Source organism: Hypanus sabinus, chromosome 9, assembly GCF_030144855.1.
Source record: "Hypanus sabinus isolate sHypSab1 chromosome 9, sHypSab1.hap1, whole genome shotgun sequence".
In the NCBI taxonomy this organism is placed as follows: Eukaryota; Metazoa; Chordata; class Chondrichthyes; order Myliobatiformes; family Dasyatidae; genus Hypanus; species Hypanus sabinus.
In genome coordinates, this window is record NC_082714.1 from 93,970,640 (window position 1) to 93,985,809 (window position 15,170).

The 15,170-nt window shown below is 40.8% G+C and overlaps 1 protein-coding gene across 1 annotated transcript in view; it reads left to right on the forward strand.

The window, feature by feature from the left end:
• LOC132400082 (uncharacterized) overlaps positions 1-5,311 on the forward strand; it is a 29,478-nt gene extending 24,167 nt beyond the window's left edge. Inside the window, exons 5-7 of the mRNA XM_059981161.1 lie at positions 59-178; positions 280-338; positions 4,904-5,311. Of these exons, the coding sequence (XP_059837144.1) occupies positions 59-178; positions 280-338; positions 4,904-4,936 (212 nt within the window). The 3' untranslated portion in view covers positions 4,937-5,311. The remainder of the gene's footprint in view (positions 1-58; positions 179-279; positions 339-4,903) is intronic.
• Positions 5,312-15,170: the final 9,859 nt, after the last annotated feature.

The window sequence follows — 15,170 nt, forward strand, 5'->3', positions numbered from 1 at the left end:
AACAAATGCAGATTGGAACTAATTATTTTTAATTGAATGTCGATTCTATGTCCTTCAGGCAGCCTGCAGCTCCAGCTCTGTCATGTGCTTTCAATTGGCCTCGCAGCGACACTCGTGTTCCTTGCTGCAGGAGCGACCACTGTGGCCATCAGGAAGTATCGGAAGGAACACAAACCAGGTAACGTGTTGGCCTTAACTCAATTATGAACTGAACTTTTCGCCAAACGGTGAATAATCCCTTTGAAGAAAAGCTCACTTTTAAACATTTCTTTCAAACAGTAAAAGGAGAAACGGCAGATAAAAGCACCACCACCCTGAGAAAGAATCGAGAACGTGATGTAAGTGCACACAATTTCTAGTACACTTGTAAACCTGCTCGTTAATGCGATACCCTGGCGTTTCCTGGCACACCATTCTGTAGAGCTTTCTGAGGCTGGTTTAAAAAAAAACAAACATCAGTGGCAGTGATGTGGACGAAACCGACTTAATAATGAGAGTGGTTAGAGGAGAATGGGCAGACTGGTTCAGCTGATAGGAAGGCGAAAGTAACTTAAATCATCACGTGTTACGACAGTGGTGTCAGAAGAGCATCTCTGAGCGCACAGTGCGTCGAACCTTGAAGTGAATTAGCTACAACAGCAGAGCACCACACTGGGTTCCATTCCTGTACCCAACAATGCCATTGACAAGTAGGTAATTGCTTTGCCCGTAGAATTACACAACACAGGAATGGCACTTCAGCCTACGATGCTCCATTGAGCTAATTGAATCAGAAATCAATTACCTAACTACACTACTCACTTCCGCTTGATGAATGTCCATATTCTTCATTTTCCAGCACATCTGTATCCCTATCGTAAAGTCTGCAGACACGAGGAAATCTGCAGATGCTGGAAATTCAAGTAACACACAGGATATGCTGGTGGAACGCAACAGGCCAGGCAGCATCTAGAGGGAGAAGCGCTGTCGACGTTTCCGGCCAAGACCCTTCGTCAGTACTAAGTGGAAGGAAAGAGAGTAAAAGATTTGAAAGTGTGGTGGAGGGGAAAATGCGAAATGATAGGACAGGACCGGAGGGGGTGGGGTGCTGAGATCCGGAAAGGTGATTGGCAAAAGGGATACAGAGCTGGAGAAGGGAAAGGATCATGGGATGGGAGCCCTAGAGAGAAAGAATGGGGGAAGGTGCGCACCAGAGGGAGATGGAGAACAGGCAGAGTGATGGGCAGAAAGAAAGGAAATAAAGGAGGGGGGAAGACTATATATATCAGGGATGGGGTAAGAAGGGAAAGAGGGGCATTGATGGAAGTTAGAGAAGTAAATGTTCATGCCATCAAGTTGGTGGCTACTCAGCCGGTATGTAAGGTGTCGTTCCTCCATCCTGTGTGTGGTTTCATCCTGACACTAGAGGAGGCCATGGATAGACATATCAGTCGTGCCATCAGTTTGGAGGCTTAGCTTCATTCACCCACTCCGGTCTTCTCCTATCGATTCGCATTTTCCCCTCCCACCCACTTTCAAATCTCTTACTATCCTTTTTTTCAGTTAGTCCTGACGAAGGGTCTCGGCCCGAAACTTCGACAGTGCTTCTCCCTATAGATGCTGCTTGGCCTGCTGCGTTCCACCAGCATTCGATGTGTGTTGCGTAAGATCTGCAGAACGGCTGTATCGTATTTTCCTCCACCAACACCTTGGGCAACCAATTTCGGGCTTCTACCATTCTCTCTGTTAAAACATTGACCTGCACATCTCCTTTGAAGTTACCCCAGTTTACCTTAAATGCATGCCTCGTTTCAACAATGTGGAAAACCAATAGGGGCTACCTTTTCTATCTGTGTCTCTCATAATATGTAAATCTCTGTCAAATTGCTCCTCGGATTCAGAAGTTCCAGAGATCACAAGTTTGTTGTTCAAGGTCAAGTTCAGTTTATTGTCATTCAGCCGTACACATGTATATCGCCAAACGAAAACAACGTTCCTCCAGACCAAGTTGCACAACGCAGTACATATAACTTTCACACCACATATTAAGTAAAATAACCATAATATCCACAAATATATTAACAAATAATACTATGCATACGGCACAAGTCAAAGGTAAACAGTACAACGCCAATGACACTTCATCCGTGCTGGTTGGTTGCAGGGACATGGCTGGTGGCAGGGAGTTTAGTAGTCTCATGGCTTGTGGGACGAAGCTGATTTCCACCCTAAAAGTTATTGTTTCAATACTCCGGTACCGCCTGCCTGATGGTAGGGGATAAGAAAGATTGTTGGAGGAATGGGAAGGATTATTGACAATGTAAGAATTCCTATGCAGGACCAAACTCTCCTTACAGCAGATGCTCTCCATTTTAGACAGAATCCCAACAAACTTCTTCTGCACTTCTTTCAAAGCTTCAACAACCTTCCTTATAATGGAGCCGACCAAAATTGAATTCAGAGATATATGAACTCAACTCCAAAATCGCTGTGTATGTCACTGGCGTTCAGGGTCTTGTCATTAATAGTGTACTACCCCTTTATAAAGCAACATTTCTCACTTGGTGGGATTAAATTCTGTCATTCGCCCGTATCTGCAACTAATCTGTATCCTTTGGTCGCCTTCTACATTGTGCACAACATTGGTATCATCTGCAAACTTACTAATCCACCCATTTACATTTTCATCCGGGTCATTTATAAAAATCACCTATGACAGAGGTCTCAGTACAGATCATTGCGAGACCCAACCCTCCAGCTAGAATAAGTCCATTCGATCGGTACCTCTGTCATCAATGGGCAAACCTGTTGTGAATCCAAACTGCCAATTCACCATAGAAACCATGCATTTTATGCTTCGATTGAGCGACCTATATGGAACCTCGTCAAACGCCTCACTATAATCCATGTAGACAACATCCATAGCTCTGCGGGAATACACCACCATCGTCACTTCATCAAAAATCTTACTCAAATTAGGAAGACACGACTTGCCCCGCACAAAGACAGGTTTTACAAACGCGGATAAATCCGATTGTTAAGAATTATTTCCATTAACATCCCTACCACTGACGGCAGCCTCACCGGTCTAAAATTCTCAAGATTATCCCTATTTCCTTTCAAAAACAATGGAACATTAGCTAAGAGACCTGGCCTGTGGCTGGAGAGGCCCCTCTCAGTAATCCGGAGTATATCGTATCAAGACATCCATTAATGTTCTTTAAGAGACCGAGTACTACCCCATTCTTTATCTCATAATGGACAAGCAAATATGTACCCTTCACACTTATCTCGCCACCTTCCACATCTTTCTCCTTGACGTCAAGCATTGAACCACATTTTTCACATCCATGCACATGTTCCCTCATTTATAATTCAGTTGTCCTATCTACTGCTAATTATCATCTTGCTCTTGATGTATGAATAGAGCGACCTGGGATTCCCTTTAGTCCTACTTACTAATGACTTTTCATGGCCCTTACTGGCCTTCGTAGCCGCTTCGAGTTACTTTCCAGCTTCTTTATAATTCTTACGGGCTCTGTTTGATTTTTTAGCTTTGCAAACTTTTTTTTAACCAAAAGATTCACTTTCTTTCTGGACCGGATTTGCTGTCTTTCTCGATACCTGTGCCAAAGCAGCTGTTCCCAATTGACGCTGTCCAGTTTCTGTCTAATATTCACTAATTTACCCTGTTGGAATGTAATGGTATTTATAATATACTTATTTACAGCTATCTGAAAAAAAAACTATGTATTTGTGATCTCTCTTCCTAAATGTTCCCCCAGTGAAAAGTCAGTCACTTGGCCCGGCTCATTATCAAACTCCAGTTCAATATTGCCCCATCTTCTTGGAATATCCGCAGCTGGACATAGAAACTATTTAGGATTCAGCAAACAAATGTTGCACTTTATAAATCTCTTGCTTTAAGAAGATCCCACTTTGTTAGGAAAGTTGAAGTCACCCACAAAAAAACCCTGTATTCATTGTTCTAAATTACATTCCAGATACGGCAATGACAGAACCTAACACTATAGTATAAGTTCATGTGACCCGTAGCTGGTCCCACCCGATTGGCGGGGTGTCTTTAAACGAGAAGCTGCCGGGTGTCCAGCTCCGCAGCAGCGAACATTGACAATGTTGGCGTTAGTCCTCAACAACGGAGTGCAGAGATCTTGAGAAGTCGTGAACTTGCGGAAGAAGAGAAAGAATACAACATGGAATGGGATTAGACAGGGAATTGGAGGGGATTTCAGTTGCAAGGAAGCAGCTTAAAAATGATTTACAGATCGACGAGGAGATAGAGGTTTGGATTGTGCTGCATTGAGAAAGGAGTTTAGGATTTGGACACAGATAGAAAACGGTTTAAGGGTTAGATGGGTTAAACGGAGAGACAGTTTCGGGGCTGGAGGGGGTCACACGGAGTGGTAGACCGGCGGCAGGGGTTACGCAAATTGGCTGCTGTGTATGCGATAAGGCAGCGCAGAGATTGAATGGGTTGACATACGTAGATAGGGAAAAACGTTGGTGCTCCTGGCGTCAGATGGGAAGGGAGACAGGGAAGATCTAAGGTCGAAGGATGCTGCATTTAAGGGACAACAGGAGGTCCATGGGCTGTAGGATATTATGGACGTATTAGGTCCACGACTGGACAAGGTTACACAGAACACGGACTGAAGAATAATATTGAAATCGGAAGGACATCACCGGGGCAATTTCCGGGATTGAACGAAAGAGTCCTGCGTTTTGTTGTTGGTTGGCTGTAATCATGGAAATTAAAGGTGAATGTAATTCTTTGCTCAATAATATCATATTCCTTTGATTTGGAATTAACACATGATAAAGTTTCCTCATACACGTAAGCTGGCGAGGAATGGTGCTGGGTGGGGTGTGATACGTTAACCAATCTCATACCATTTCCTTACAGATCTATGCCCAGCTGGCGATTGATACCAACTAATCTGGAAAGGCAGAGTGAATATTATCTTCCGTGAACAACGACAGATTTAGACCTTGTTTCGTATGTGCGGAGCAAGAACTGAAAAGGAGTAGTATGATTAAATGTTTTTGAAATGTGTTATTAACGGCACAAACGGAGCAAGTTACAGTTCGGGAGAAACAAACCGGACCCGCCGAGACGAAAACGTGCACACTCGAAAAAAAGTCCGTGCGCAGGAGGCGCAATTGACTCACGGCGCAATCAATCGGTCGCAAGAGCAGTTGTCATATTTCCAGATCTCTCCATCCAAAGCCTCACTGGGAGCTCCCTCAGTCTCAGAGCAATCGGAAATAATGAACAACAGTTAATCTCCAGTCCCATCCCTGATTATGTACAGCTTGCTAGGATTAAAACTGACCCTTGTCCTAACTACTGCTTCAATAAATTAAAATGTGGTGCGAAATGTAGATGTTTTTCTTGGTAGTCAAATTGGTGGTGAGCCGCTAGTATGTAATTGTTCAACAGGTTGTTTGCGTAATCTCCGCTGGAGACAGGGATCCCGCATTTTCACTCCAGATCAAGAGACGTTCCCACTAAAGGTACAAAAATAAATTCTTACTGACAGGATGTCAAGAAGACTAGAGAGTTAAATGCGTGGCTCAAGGATTGGCGTGGGAGAAGTAGATTTGAATTCATGGAAAATTGGCACCACTATTCGTGTTGGAATCCGACGGGCTCCATCTGAACCGTGACTTCATCTGAATCCTAGCGAAACGCATAACCAGGGCTGTGGGTAGGGCTTTAAACAAATAGTAGGGACAGATTGGAGCAGTATGGGTAAAGTAAAAAGGAAAGATTTGGATAAAGAAAACCAAAAAAACAACAAAGACAAAAGTAGTAGTGGAGTGAAGAAAACTCAAGTGGAAAAGAGTAAAAGATTACAAGATTTTAAAAAGCACAATGAGTGTAAAGACACTTTATTTGAATGCCGATACTATTTGTAACAAGAGCAGTAAACATGTAGTCCAAATCGATACAAAGCAGTATGATTTAGTGGCCATCACAGAAACGTAGTTGCAAGCTGGGGAAGATTGGGAACTAATTATTCAGGGATAACAGGTAATACAGAAGGATTGGTAGGAAGGTAAGGGAGATGGGGTAGCGTTATTAATTAGAGATGAGATCAGAGTGATAGAGAGAGACGATATAAGATCTAATGAGCAGAGGGTTGAATCCATCTGGGTAGAGATGAGGAACAGTGGTGAAAAAAAAGTCTCTGGTGAGAGTTGTCTATCGGCCTCTGAATAATAACATTACTGTGGCACAGGCAATAAACAAAGAAATATCTGAGACATGTCAGAATGGAACCGCAGTTATCATGGGGGACTTTTAACGTGTACATAGATTGGGCGAAATAAGCTGCTAGACGGTGTCTTCAGGAGAACTTCGTAGAGTGACAAGTGACAGCTTACTTAAACAGCATTACAGAACCTACAAGGTAAAGGCCTATCTTACATCTGGTTCTATGCAACGAGACAGGTTAAACTAGTCATCCTGTAGTTAAGGATCCACTTGGAAAGACTGATCACCATATGATTAATTTTCTCATAGAAACGGAGAGTGTAATAGTTTTATCTACAACCAGAGTATTATGCCTAAACAATGGAGACTAGAATGGGATGAGGGGGAATTTGGTTACTGTAGACTGGGACTACAGGCTACATGGTAAGACGGTTGAGGAACAGTGGAAGATTTTCGAAGAAAGTTTTCACGGTACTCTACAAATGTTTATTCCAGTTAAGGGCAAGGACAGTAGGGGTGGGGAAAGCCTTTGATAAGAAAGCAAATAGAAAAGGGGATCAGACTAAAAATTCGTGTGTACAACGTCGCCTAGAGTAGTGGGAAACACGAAGACAGGGAAAACTTTAACTTCAGGGAAAACATCAAAGAACCACGAAGCGAGTAATAAAGAAAGGGAAGCTAGCCAATCTAAGGATTAAAGGGTATATATAAAACATTTTGGGAAACAAGTTTCAGCATTTGAACATTTTACGACATTTAATCTTCTGTAATTTATTGTTTTATTAAAGTTCATCATCAAACAAACATTTCCATAAGATGCATTTCAGACATTTGTGCCTTTGTTAGAGTCCAGTTCAGTGTGGGGAGTAAAACAGGAATTAACTCATTTTCAAATTCATTGTACCACTCTGCCATATAACCATCTGATCCTGGTGACTTGCTTAATTTAAGCCTACTAATTGCAGCTTCTAATTCAACTTCAGTTATGTCAGCAGTCGTCGTTCTATTTTGTTCTTCGCTTAAAGTGGGTAACTCTAGAGAATTCAGGAATGTGTCAATTTGAGGTATGCTTTCCCCGGAACATATAGCGTTTCGCAAAACAATTCAGAAGCTTCTTGAATTTCACTGAGCTTATTTTTGTCATTTCCGTTCTTGGGACCCTAATTCTATCAATTGTATTTTCTGATTTTTTTTTCAGTTTCCACGCCAGTATTTTCACAAATTTTGATCCACTTCCATAATGTCTCTGCTTCGGAAACGTTAAGTTTTTTCTGGATTTTTTGCGTAGCCAAATTATTTATTTCATTCCTAATTCATTTAATTTCCCCTCATGTATCCTGTGCCAAATTCAATTTGTTTTTTCTGTAGTTCCTTCAGCCTATTTTGTAATTCCTCTAATGTTTTATTCCTTATTTTTTTCTTATATGAAGATATCGCTATAATTTTCCCTCTTACGACCGCCTCCAGTGTATCCCATAAAATGGGAGGTGAAACCTTTCCATTATCATTAAATTCTAAGTAGAGACGAATTTCATTTTTTAATTTGTTCGTTAAAGTACGGATCATTGAGTAGACTTGAATTAAGTTTCCCAATAGTACTCTTTGGTTGTAGGTCAAAATTAACAGATAAGCATACAGGTGCATGGTCACTTACATCTATTTTCCCAATTCCACAGGTGTTTATTTTGTCTTTATATTTCCAAATGTAATAAAGTAGTCTATTTTTATATATACAGAATGTGGAGCTGAAAATGAATGTGATCCCTTCTGTCAGGGAAAAGGTACCTCCATATATCAATTAAACCAACATCCTCAAAAAGTGCATTAACTTTTTATTTATCATATTTATTAACATTTTATATATCAATTAAAGATTTTGTTTCATAGCTTTTTCTATTGGAAGATTCTAAGTTTGGTTGTAATTGTAAATTTAAGTCTCCCCCACATATCAGGAGACCTTTTGTTTCTGTTACCATAATATCAGTATATTTCTGAAAGAACCAAATTCCACGTCTCGGGGTTGAGTATATATTCATTAGAGTAACTGATTTGCCGTCTATATTCCCACTTACCAGAATATATCTGCCCTCTTTATCTCCCATTTCGAATACTTTTTCAAAATTTAGCTTACTTGAGATAAGAATAGAAACGCCTCTCCGAAATCCTGATTTATATCTCTTTAGCTTTTTATGCTCATTATTACTTAAATGAGTTTCCTGTAAATATACTACATGGGCTTGTTTTTTATTTCGTTTTAAATAAAATTCTCTTAATTTTGATTGGATTTAATAGCCCATTTACTTTAAAAGAAATGAATTTTACCTTCTCCTTAGCCATCTCTATTTATCTGTCAATGTATCATTGAAATTACAATAAAACTTAATCGATCTACTCCCTGAACAATTATGAACCAAGAAACGCAAATAATAACATAAATGGTAACGAACGTGTGTTTCCAAGGCTGAGGTCTCTAGTAGATGACCCTGCGTTGAGCTAGAAGAAATGTCTAGCTGTGGGGGGATAACCCCTCCCACTTGTGAGTTGAGGGCCCCCATTGCAGTATTCATAAAAGTCAGTGAACAAATCCATTACGCAGAAAAGATTTCCCTGTGTACTCCTCCTATGTATATTTATTGTCTTACTCAGTATCCGTTCCACGTTTTGAACTCGATTTTGCACCTTCTCAGCTCGGTTCTCTGGGACCACTATTTTTTGATTAATGGGGGCGAGCTCTGCCTTAATATCAGGAAGCTGCTGCTCTATTTCTTCCCGAAACTGACTTATCTCTTTCAGGTTTTCGAAGATATTTGTCGCTTCGTCTGAACGAGGCCCAGCAGCCGCCTCCCTCGCACTCGGACGGGTCGGAAAGCCGCTCGTTGCACTCCTCTCGGCCGCAGGCTCTGCAGTGACGCTTTTTTATTTCCATTTCTTTTCCCCATTCTTGCCCCTCTTTTCAGTTCAAATATTTTCCGAAAAATATTATATTTGACGGGTGAACTGGGCTTAATACGCGTTTTTCCGGAGGAGCTGGTGACTTCAGCTGCCATACTCGACGATGAAGTCACCGGAAAACGACATTTGATCTTCTAATGACCGTTTGATTTTATATTGTTTCACACCATACAACAACATAACTGGGTAATCGAAGGAATAGCTGACGCCTTGGTTGTGGAGAATATAAACGTCGTTTCTGAATCTGGCCTCTGTAGACTCTAAATCTATCGGCATCGTTTCAAGCTGAACTGAAAATGAAACAGGACATATTAAATTGATTTATAAATTACCAATTTAAACAACACAATTTCTGTTTGCCATCGAGAGGCAAAAGAAACAGAAATTCTTTTAGAATCGACAGAGAATTATAAATCTGTGAACAAGGATCTCTAATCTCTGAGATTAGCACAAAGGAATACTGTTGGTGAGATTTGCAAGAAAGGAAGTGTTAAATTTCTGAGACTGCGCAATCAAAGGTATCAAAAGTTACAAAGATGCATTTAATGTTAAGAAATGTATACAGTATAGATGCTGAAGTTCTTTTTCTTCTAGGTTAGTTACGGATGTCATTGACGTACTAATTTTGTCACGTTCCTAAATGCTATTCATATTCTGTCAGATTCAATGACTGTAAATCCCCATCATTCAAGGAATGCGGCAAAATAAATTAGTATACAAAGTCTAGTTACCCGAACATAATGACAAAGACGTGGAAACAGGAAAAAAAATGATGACTGGATTTGATAGAGTTATGGACTTGACAGATTCGAACATATTTGGCAAATCTATATTTTGAATTTGTAGTTTGCAGAAGTGGTAAAGGCGAAACAGTTAACGTGTTTACCTTATGAAAGCAGTTAATAAGCTTTCACACAAAATTATTAAAGTAAATGTGTTATACTTGGCATTGACTGAATATTTATGAGCGGAAATAGCTTATTTTAACATAAGGTGATAAGTATATAAGCGATTTTCCAAGGTACAAAGAAAATGAATTGCAGCGCGGAAAATTGTAAGAACATGCACATCAGTTAACACGAGATAAAGAAATTTTAAATGACCATAGAACATAGAAATTAGAATAGTACAGCGCAGTACAGGCCCTTCGGCCCACAATGTTGTGCCAATCCTCAAACCTTTCCTCCCATATAACACCCCACCTTAAATTCCTCCATATACCTGTCTAGTAGTCTCTTAAATTTTACTAGTGTATCTGCCTCCACCACTGACTCAGGCAGTGCATTCCACGCACCAGCCACTCTCTGAGTGAAAAATTTGAACCAAAGACTGAAATGTTTTGTTTTTAAGAGACAAGGAATTAATTGTACACAAATCATTGAAAGTTAATGGGTAGATACAAGGAGCAATTAGGCGGCAAACAACCCGCCGACTTGATACAGGAATTGATTACAAGGAAAAGTTAGGATTAAGGCCTAACAGGGTTGACGCAGGGTAAACGATTCTCTTGGATAGAGGTACACAGAATGAGTGCGATGCTTGAAAAATAGGGTTGCCCTTTCAGAATTGAGGTAAGAGGTTATTTCTTTAATCATAATAAATCTCCAGAATGTTCTACGCGGATGGCATTCAAATCTTTGTATCTGTTCAAATGTAAGATCGAGCTGGATCGAGTTTTAGATAATAAATGGAAAGCCAGGTCCGGGATTATTATAGGAAAATGGCACCGAGCTTCCAAGCCAACAACGGCCTTATTTAATGGGAATAAGGACGTAGAACACAGTGTTGCTGTTACAGAATAAGTGCCCTGCAACGTGACAAGTAAAGTACTGGGGCCACGTGGGTGAAGGAAGCAAATAAATGTCACTTAACACCACCTCTTTCTTGTCAGCGGTTTAAGCAACCTGGACCGCACAACGCTTTCCACGGGTGCTCATGTATCACATAGTGACCTTTGCAGTTAGACGCAATCACTGACCTTGAAAGCGTAAACAGGAAACCTGTAGCGCGAATTGACACAGCCCGGGACTTTCCACAGACATATTTTTAAATGTTAGACATAATTTTGGCATCCGACCTATATTTCGCTTACGTTCCGAACCCACCGATATCTGGGCAATCACTCGGTGCATAATACGCAGCGACAGTGAGTTTTTCAACGGTCTACTTCCAGGTTAGTCTTCGCTCCTTTAAAGTTAGGAAGCATTTCCAGCTCCAGGTAGTTGAAGTGATTCTTTTAGGACAGGGGTTCCCAATATTTTTTATGCCATGGACCTCCACCATAACCAAAGGGTCCGCCTTGGGGGAAGATTGGTTCATGTGGAATTATTCCGAGATAAGCAATGTGCACTTTGTTGCAGCATTATCACAGCTTCTCACCGGATCTTATAATGACTCTCCTGATACATATAAAATATCTCAAATTGAATGTCTGGAACAAGGACAGAGGATTTACTCGTCCTCGTTAGCTCAGTTAGCCATCAATGAAGATGACTGAAATATTATTGGAGATTACTGCATTTCCGCCCCTTCCAAGGCCTTTCTGTCTGTCTAATAGAACCATAAAACATTGAACATTGCAGCACAGAAGCATGCTCTTCGGCGCCTCTTGGCTGTGCCGAGCCATTTACTGCTTACTCCCTGTGACCTGCACCTGGACCATATCCCTCCACACCCCTCTCATCCATGTACCTGTTCAAGATTTTCTTCAATGTTTAAAGTGAGCCTGCATTTACCACTTCATCTGGTAGCACATTCCACACTCCCACCACTCTCCGTGTGAAGAAACTCCTCTAATGTTCCCTTTAACCTTTTCCCCTTAACCCTTTACCATGACATTTGTTTTTTTTTTCTCTCCCCTAGCCTCCGTGGAAAAAGCCTGCTGGCATTCACTCTTTCTGTACCCATCATAATTTTACATATCTCCATCATATCTCCCCTCATTCTTCTACACTCCAGGTAATACAATCCGAAACTATGCAAACTTTCTCTGTAACTCAGTTTCTCGAGTCCCGGCAACATTTTGTAATCCTTCTCTGCAATCTTTCAACCTTATTAATATCCTTCATATAATTAGTAGACCAAAACTGCACACAATACTCCAAATTCGGCCTCACCAATGCGTTATCCAACGTCACTATAACATTCCAATTCTTAAACTCAATACTTTGATTCATAAAGGCCAATGTATCAATCTATCTGTATTCCCAGATCCCTCTTTTCTACTGCACTCCTCAGGGCCCTACCATTTACCGTGTATATTCTACCTTGGTTTGAACTTCCAAAGTATAATACCTGATACCTGTCTGCATTAAACTCAATCTGCCATTTTCAGCCCATTTTCCCAGCTGATCCAAATCCCTCTGCAAGCTTTGAAAACCTTTTCAATGTCCACTACAGCACCACTCGTTGTATCATCAGCAAATTTGCTGATCCTATTTACCACATTATCATCGAGATCCTGATGTAGATGACAAATGACAATGGACCCAGCACTGATCCATGTGGCACACCACTAGGCACAGGCCTCCACTAAGAGAACCAATCTTCCACTACCACTCTCTGGCTTCTCCCAATGTCTAATCAAATTTACTGCCTCACTAAATATACCTAGCGACTGAATCTTCCTAACTAACATCTGATTGGGGACCTTGTCAAAGGCCTTACTGAAGTCCTTGTAGACAACATCTACTGCCTTCCTTTCATCCACTTACATAGTTACCTCCTCGAAAAACCCTAATAGATTGGATACACATGTTCTACCACGCACAAGCCATGTTGACTCGCCCTAATAAGTCCCTGGCTATCCAAATATTTGGAGATCCTACATCTTAGTACTCCTTCCAATAATTTATCTACTACTGACGCCAAACGTTCCGGCCTATAATTTCCCGAATTACTTTTGAGCCCTTTTTAAGCAACAGAACAACATGAGCTGCCCTCTAGTCCTCCGGTACCTCACCCGCAGATATGGACATTTTAAATATATCTGCCAGGGCGCCTGCAATTTCAACACTTGTCTCTTTAGAGTCCGAGGGAATACCCTGTCAGGTCCTGGGGATTGATCTAATCTGATTTGCCTCAAGGCAGCAAGCACCTCCTCCTCTTCAATCTGTATAGATTCCATGACCTCACTAACTGTTTGCCTTATTTCCGTTGAGTACATGCCAGCTTCCTTAGTAAATACAGACGCAAAAAAATAAGATCTCCTCCATTTCTTTGGATTCCATACATAGCCGACCATTCTGATCTTCAAAATGACAAATTTTATCCCTTACTATCCTTTTGCTCTTAATACTGTAGAAGACCTTAGATCTTCACCTTGACTGCCTAAGCAACTTCATATTTTATTTCAGCCCTCCTGATTTCTTTCTTAAGTATTTTTCTCACTTTCTATGCTCCTCAAGCACCTTATTTGCTCCCTGTTACCTATACATGTTATACATCTCTCTCTTCTACTTTATCAGAGTCCCAATATCCCTCGAGAATCAAGGTTCCTTATTCTTATCAACTTTAATCCTGACAGGCACATACAAACTGCACTCTCAAAATTTCTCCTTTGAAGGCCTCCAACTTACCAATTAGATCCTGGCCAGAGAACAATCTTTCCCAATCCTCGCTTTGTAGATCCTTTCTTATTTCTTCAAATTTGGCCTATTTGCAGTTTAGAACATCAACCCGAGGACCAGATCTATCTTTATCCACGACAAAGTTGAAACTAATGGTTTCAACTTGAAACAAAGTGTTCCCCTACACAAATTTCCATCACCTGTTCTAACTCGTTTCCTAATAGGGGCTCTAATACTGCATCCTCTCTAGTTGTTACCTCTATATATTGGTTCACGAAACTTTCCTGAACACAGTTTACAAAATCTAACCCGTTTAAACCTTTAACATTATGGAAGTCAAATAAATATGTGGAAAGTTAAAATCCCCTGCTATCGCAACTTTATGTTTCCTGCAGTTGACTACTATCCCCCTGCAGATTTGCTCCTCCAATTTTCGCTGACTATTGAATGGTCTATAATGCAACCCCATTAACGTGGTCATACCTTTCCTATTTCTCAGCTCCACTCATATGGCCTCGGTAGTCAAGCCCTCTAATTTGTCCTGCCTGAGCACTGCTGTAACATTTTCCCTGACTAGCAATACCACCTCCACCTCACCACCCCCCCTTCATCCCTCTGCCTCTATCACGTCTGAAACATCGAAACCCTGGAACCTTAAGCCCCTCCTGTAGCCAGGTTTCAGTAACGGCTATAATGTCATAATCCCATGTGTCAACCCATGCTGTCAGCTCGTCTGCCTTACCCACAATGCTCCTCACATTGAACATTGAAATTGTCTCACCTCAGAATATTATTACCATCAGACACAAACCTTCTATTTGTGACTTTGCATGAACTTTAAACATCATTTATTTTCACCCTGCTCCACTATTTGCTCTGTCACTATGGTATAACTACTCCCGCCATAGCACTAACAATGCTAAATCCAATTATATTTCTCTTTTTTTCTGTCTCTTTACACCATGCTCAAATTTAATCCTTCGGACGTAGGTCGCAATAGGAATTAAGAATTCTAATAATCTGGTGAACTGTCAAGGCAGTTTACACCGAGCATATATATATATATATATATGTGTGTGTGTGTGTGTGTGTGTGTGTGTGTGTGTGTGTGTGTGTGTGTGTGTGTGTGTGTGTGTGTGTGTGTGTGTGCAATTATCCAACAAGTGTACGGTGAGATATATATTACAAATAATTTGGTACAGCTTTACCTAGATAATGACCTGATGAATTTCTTCCTTTCCTAGTTTTTAGTCCTCAGGAGCTCCGAATTAAATCATTTTCTTCTGTTTCCTGGATATTTCCTTACACCGCAGGCATTCTTTCCCCTTGCATTTCTTCTCACCGTACTTTTATTGAATACCTACTTCACAAAGTGTACGATACATCCTTATTCTCTGCATCAAAGCACAATGGTATCTGATGTTTCGTCAAAA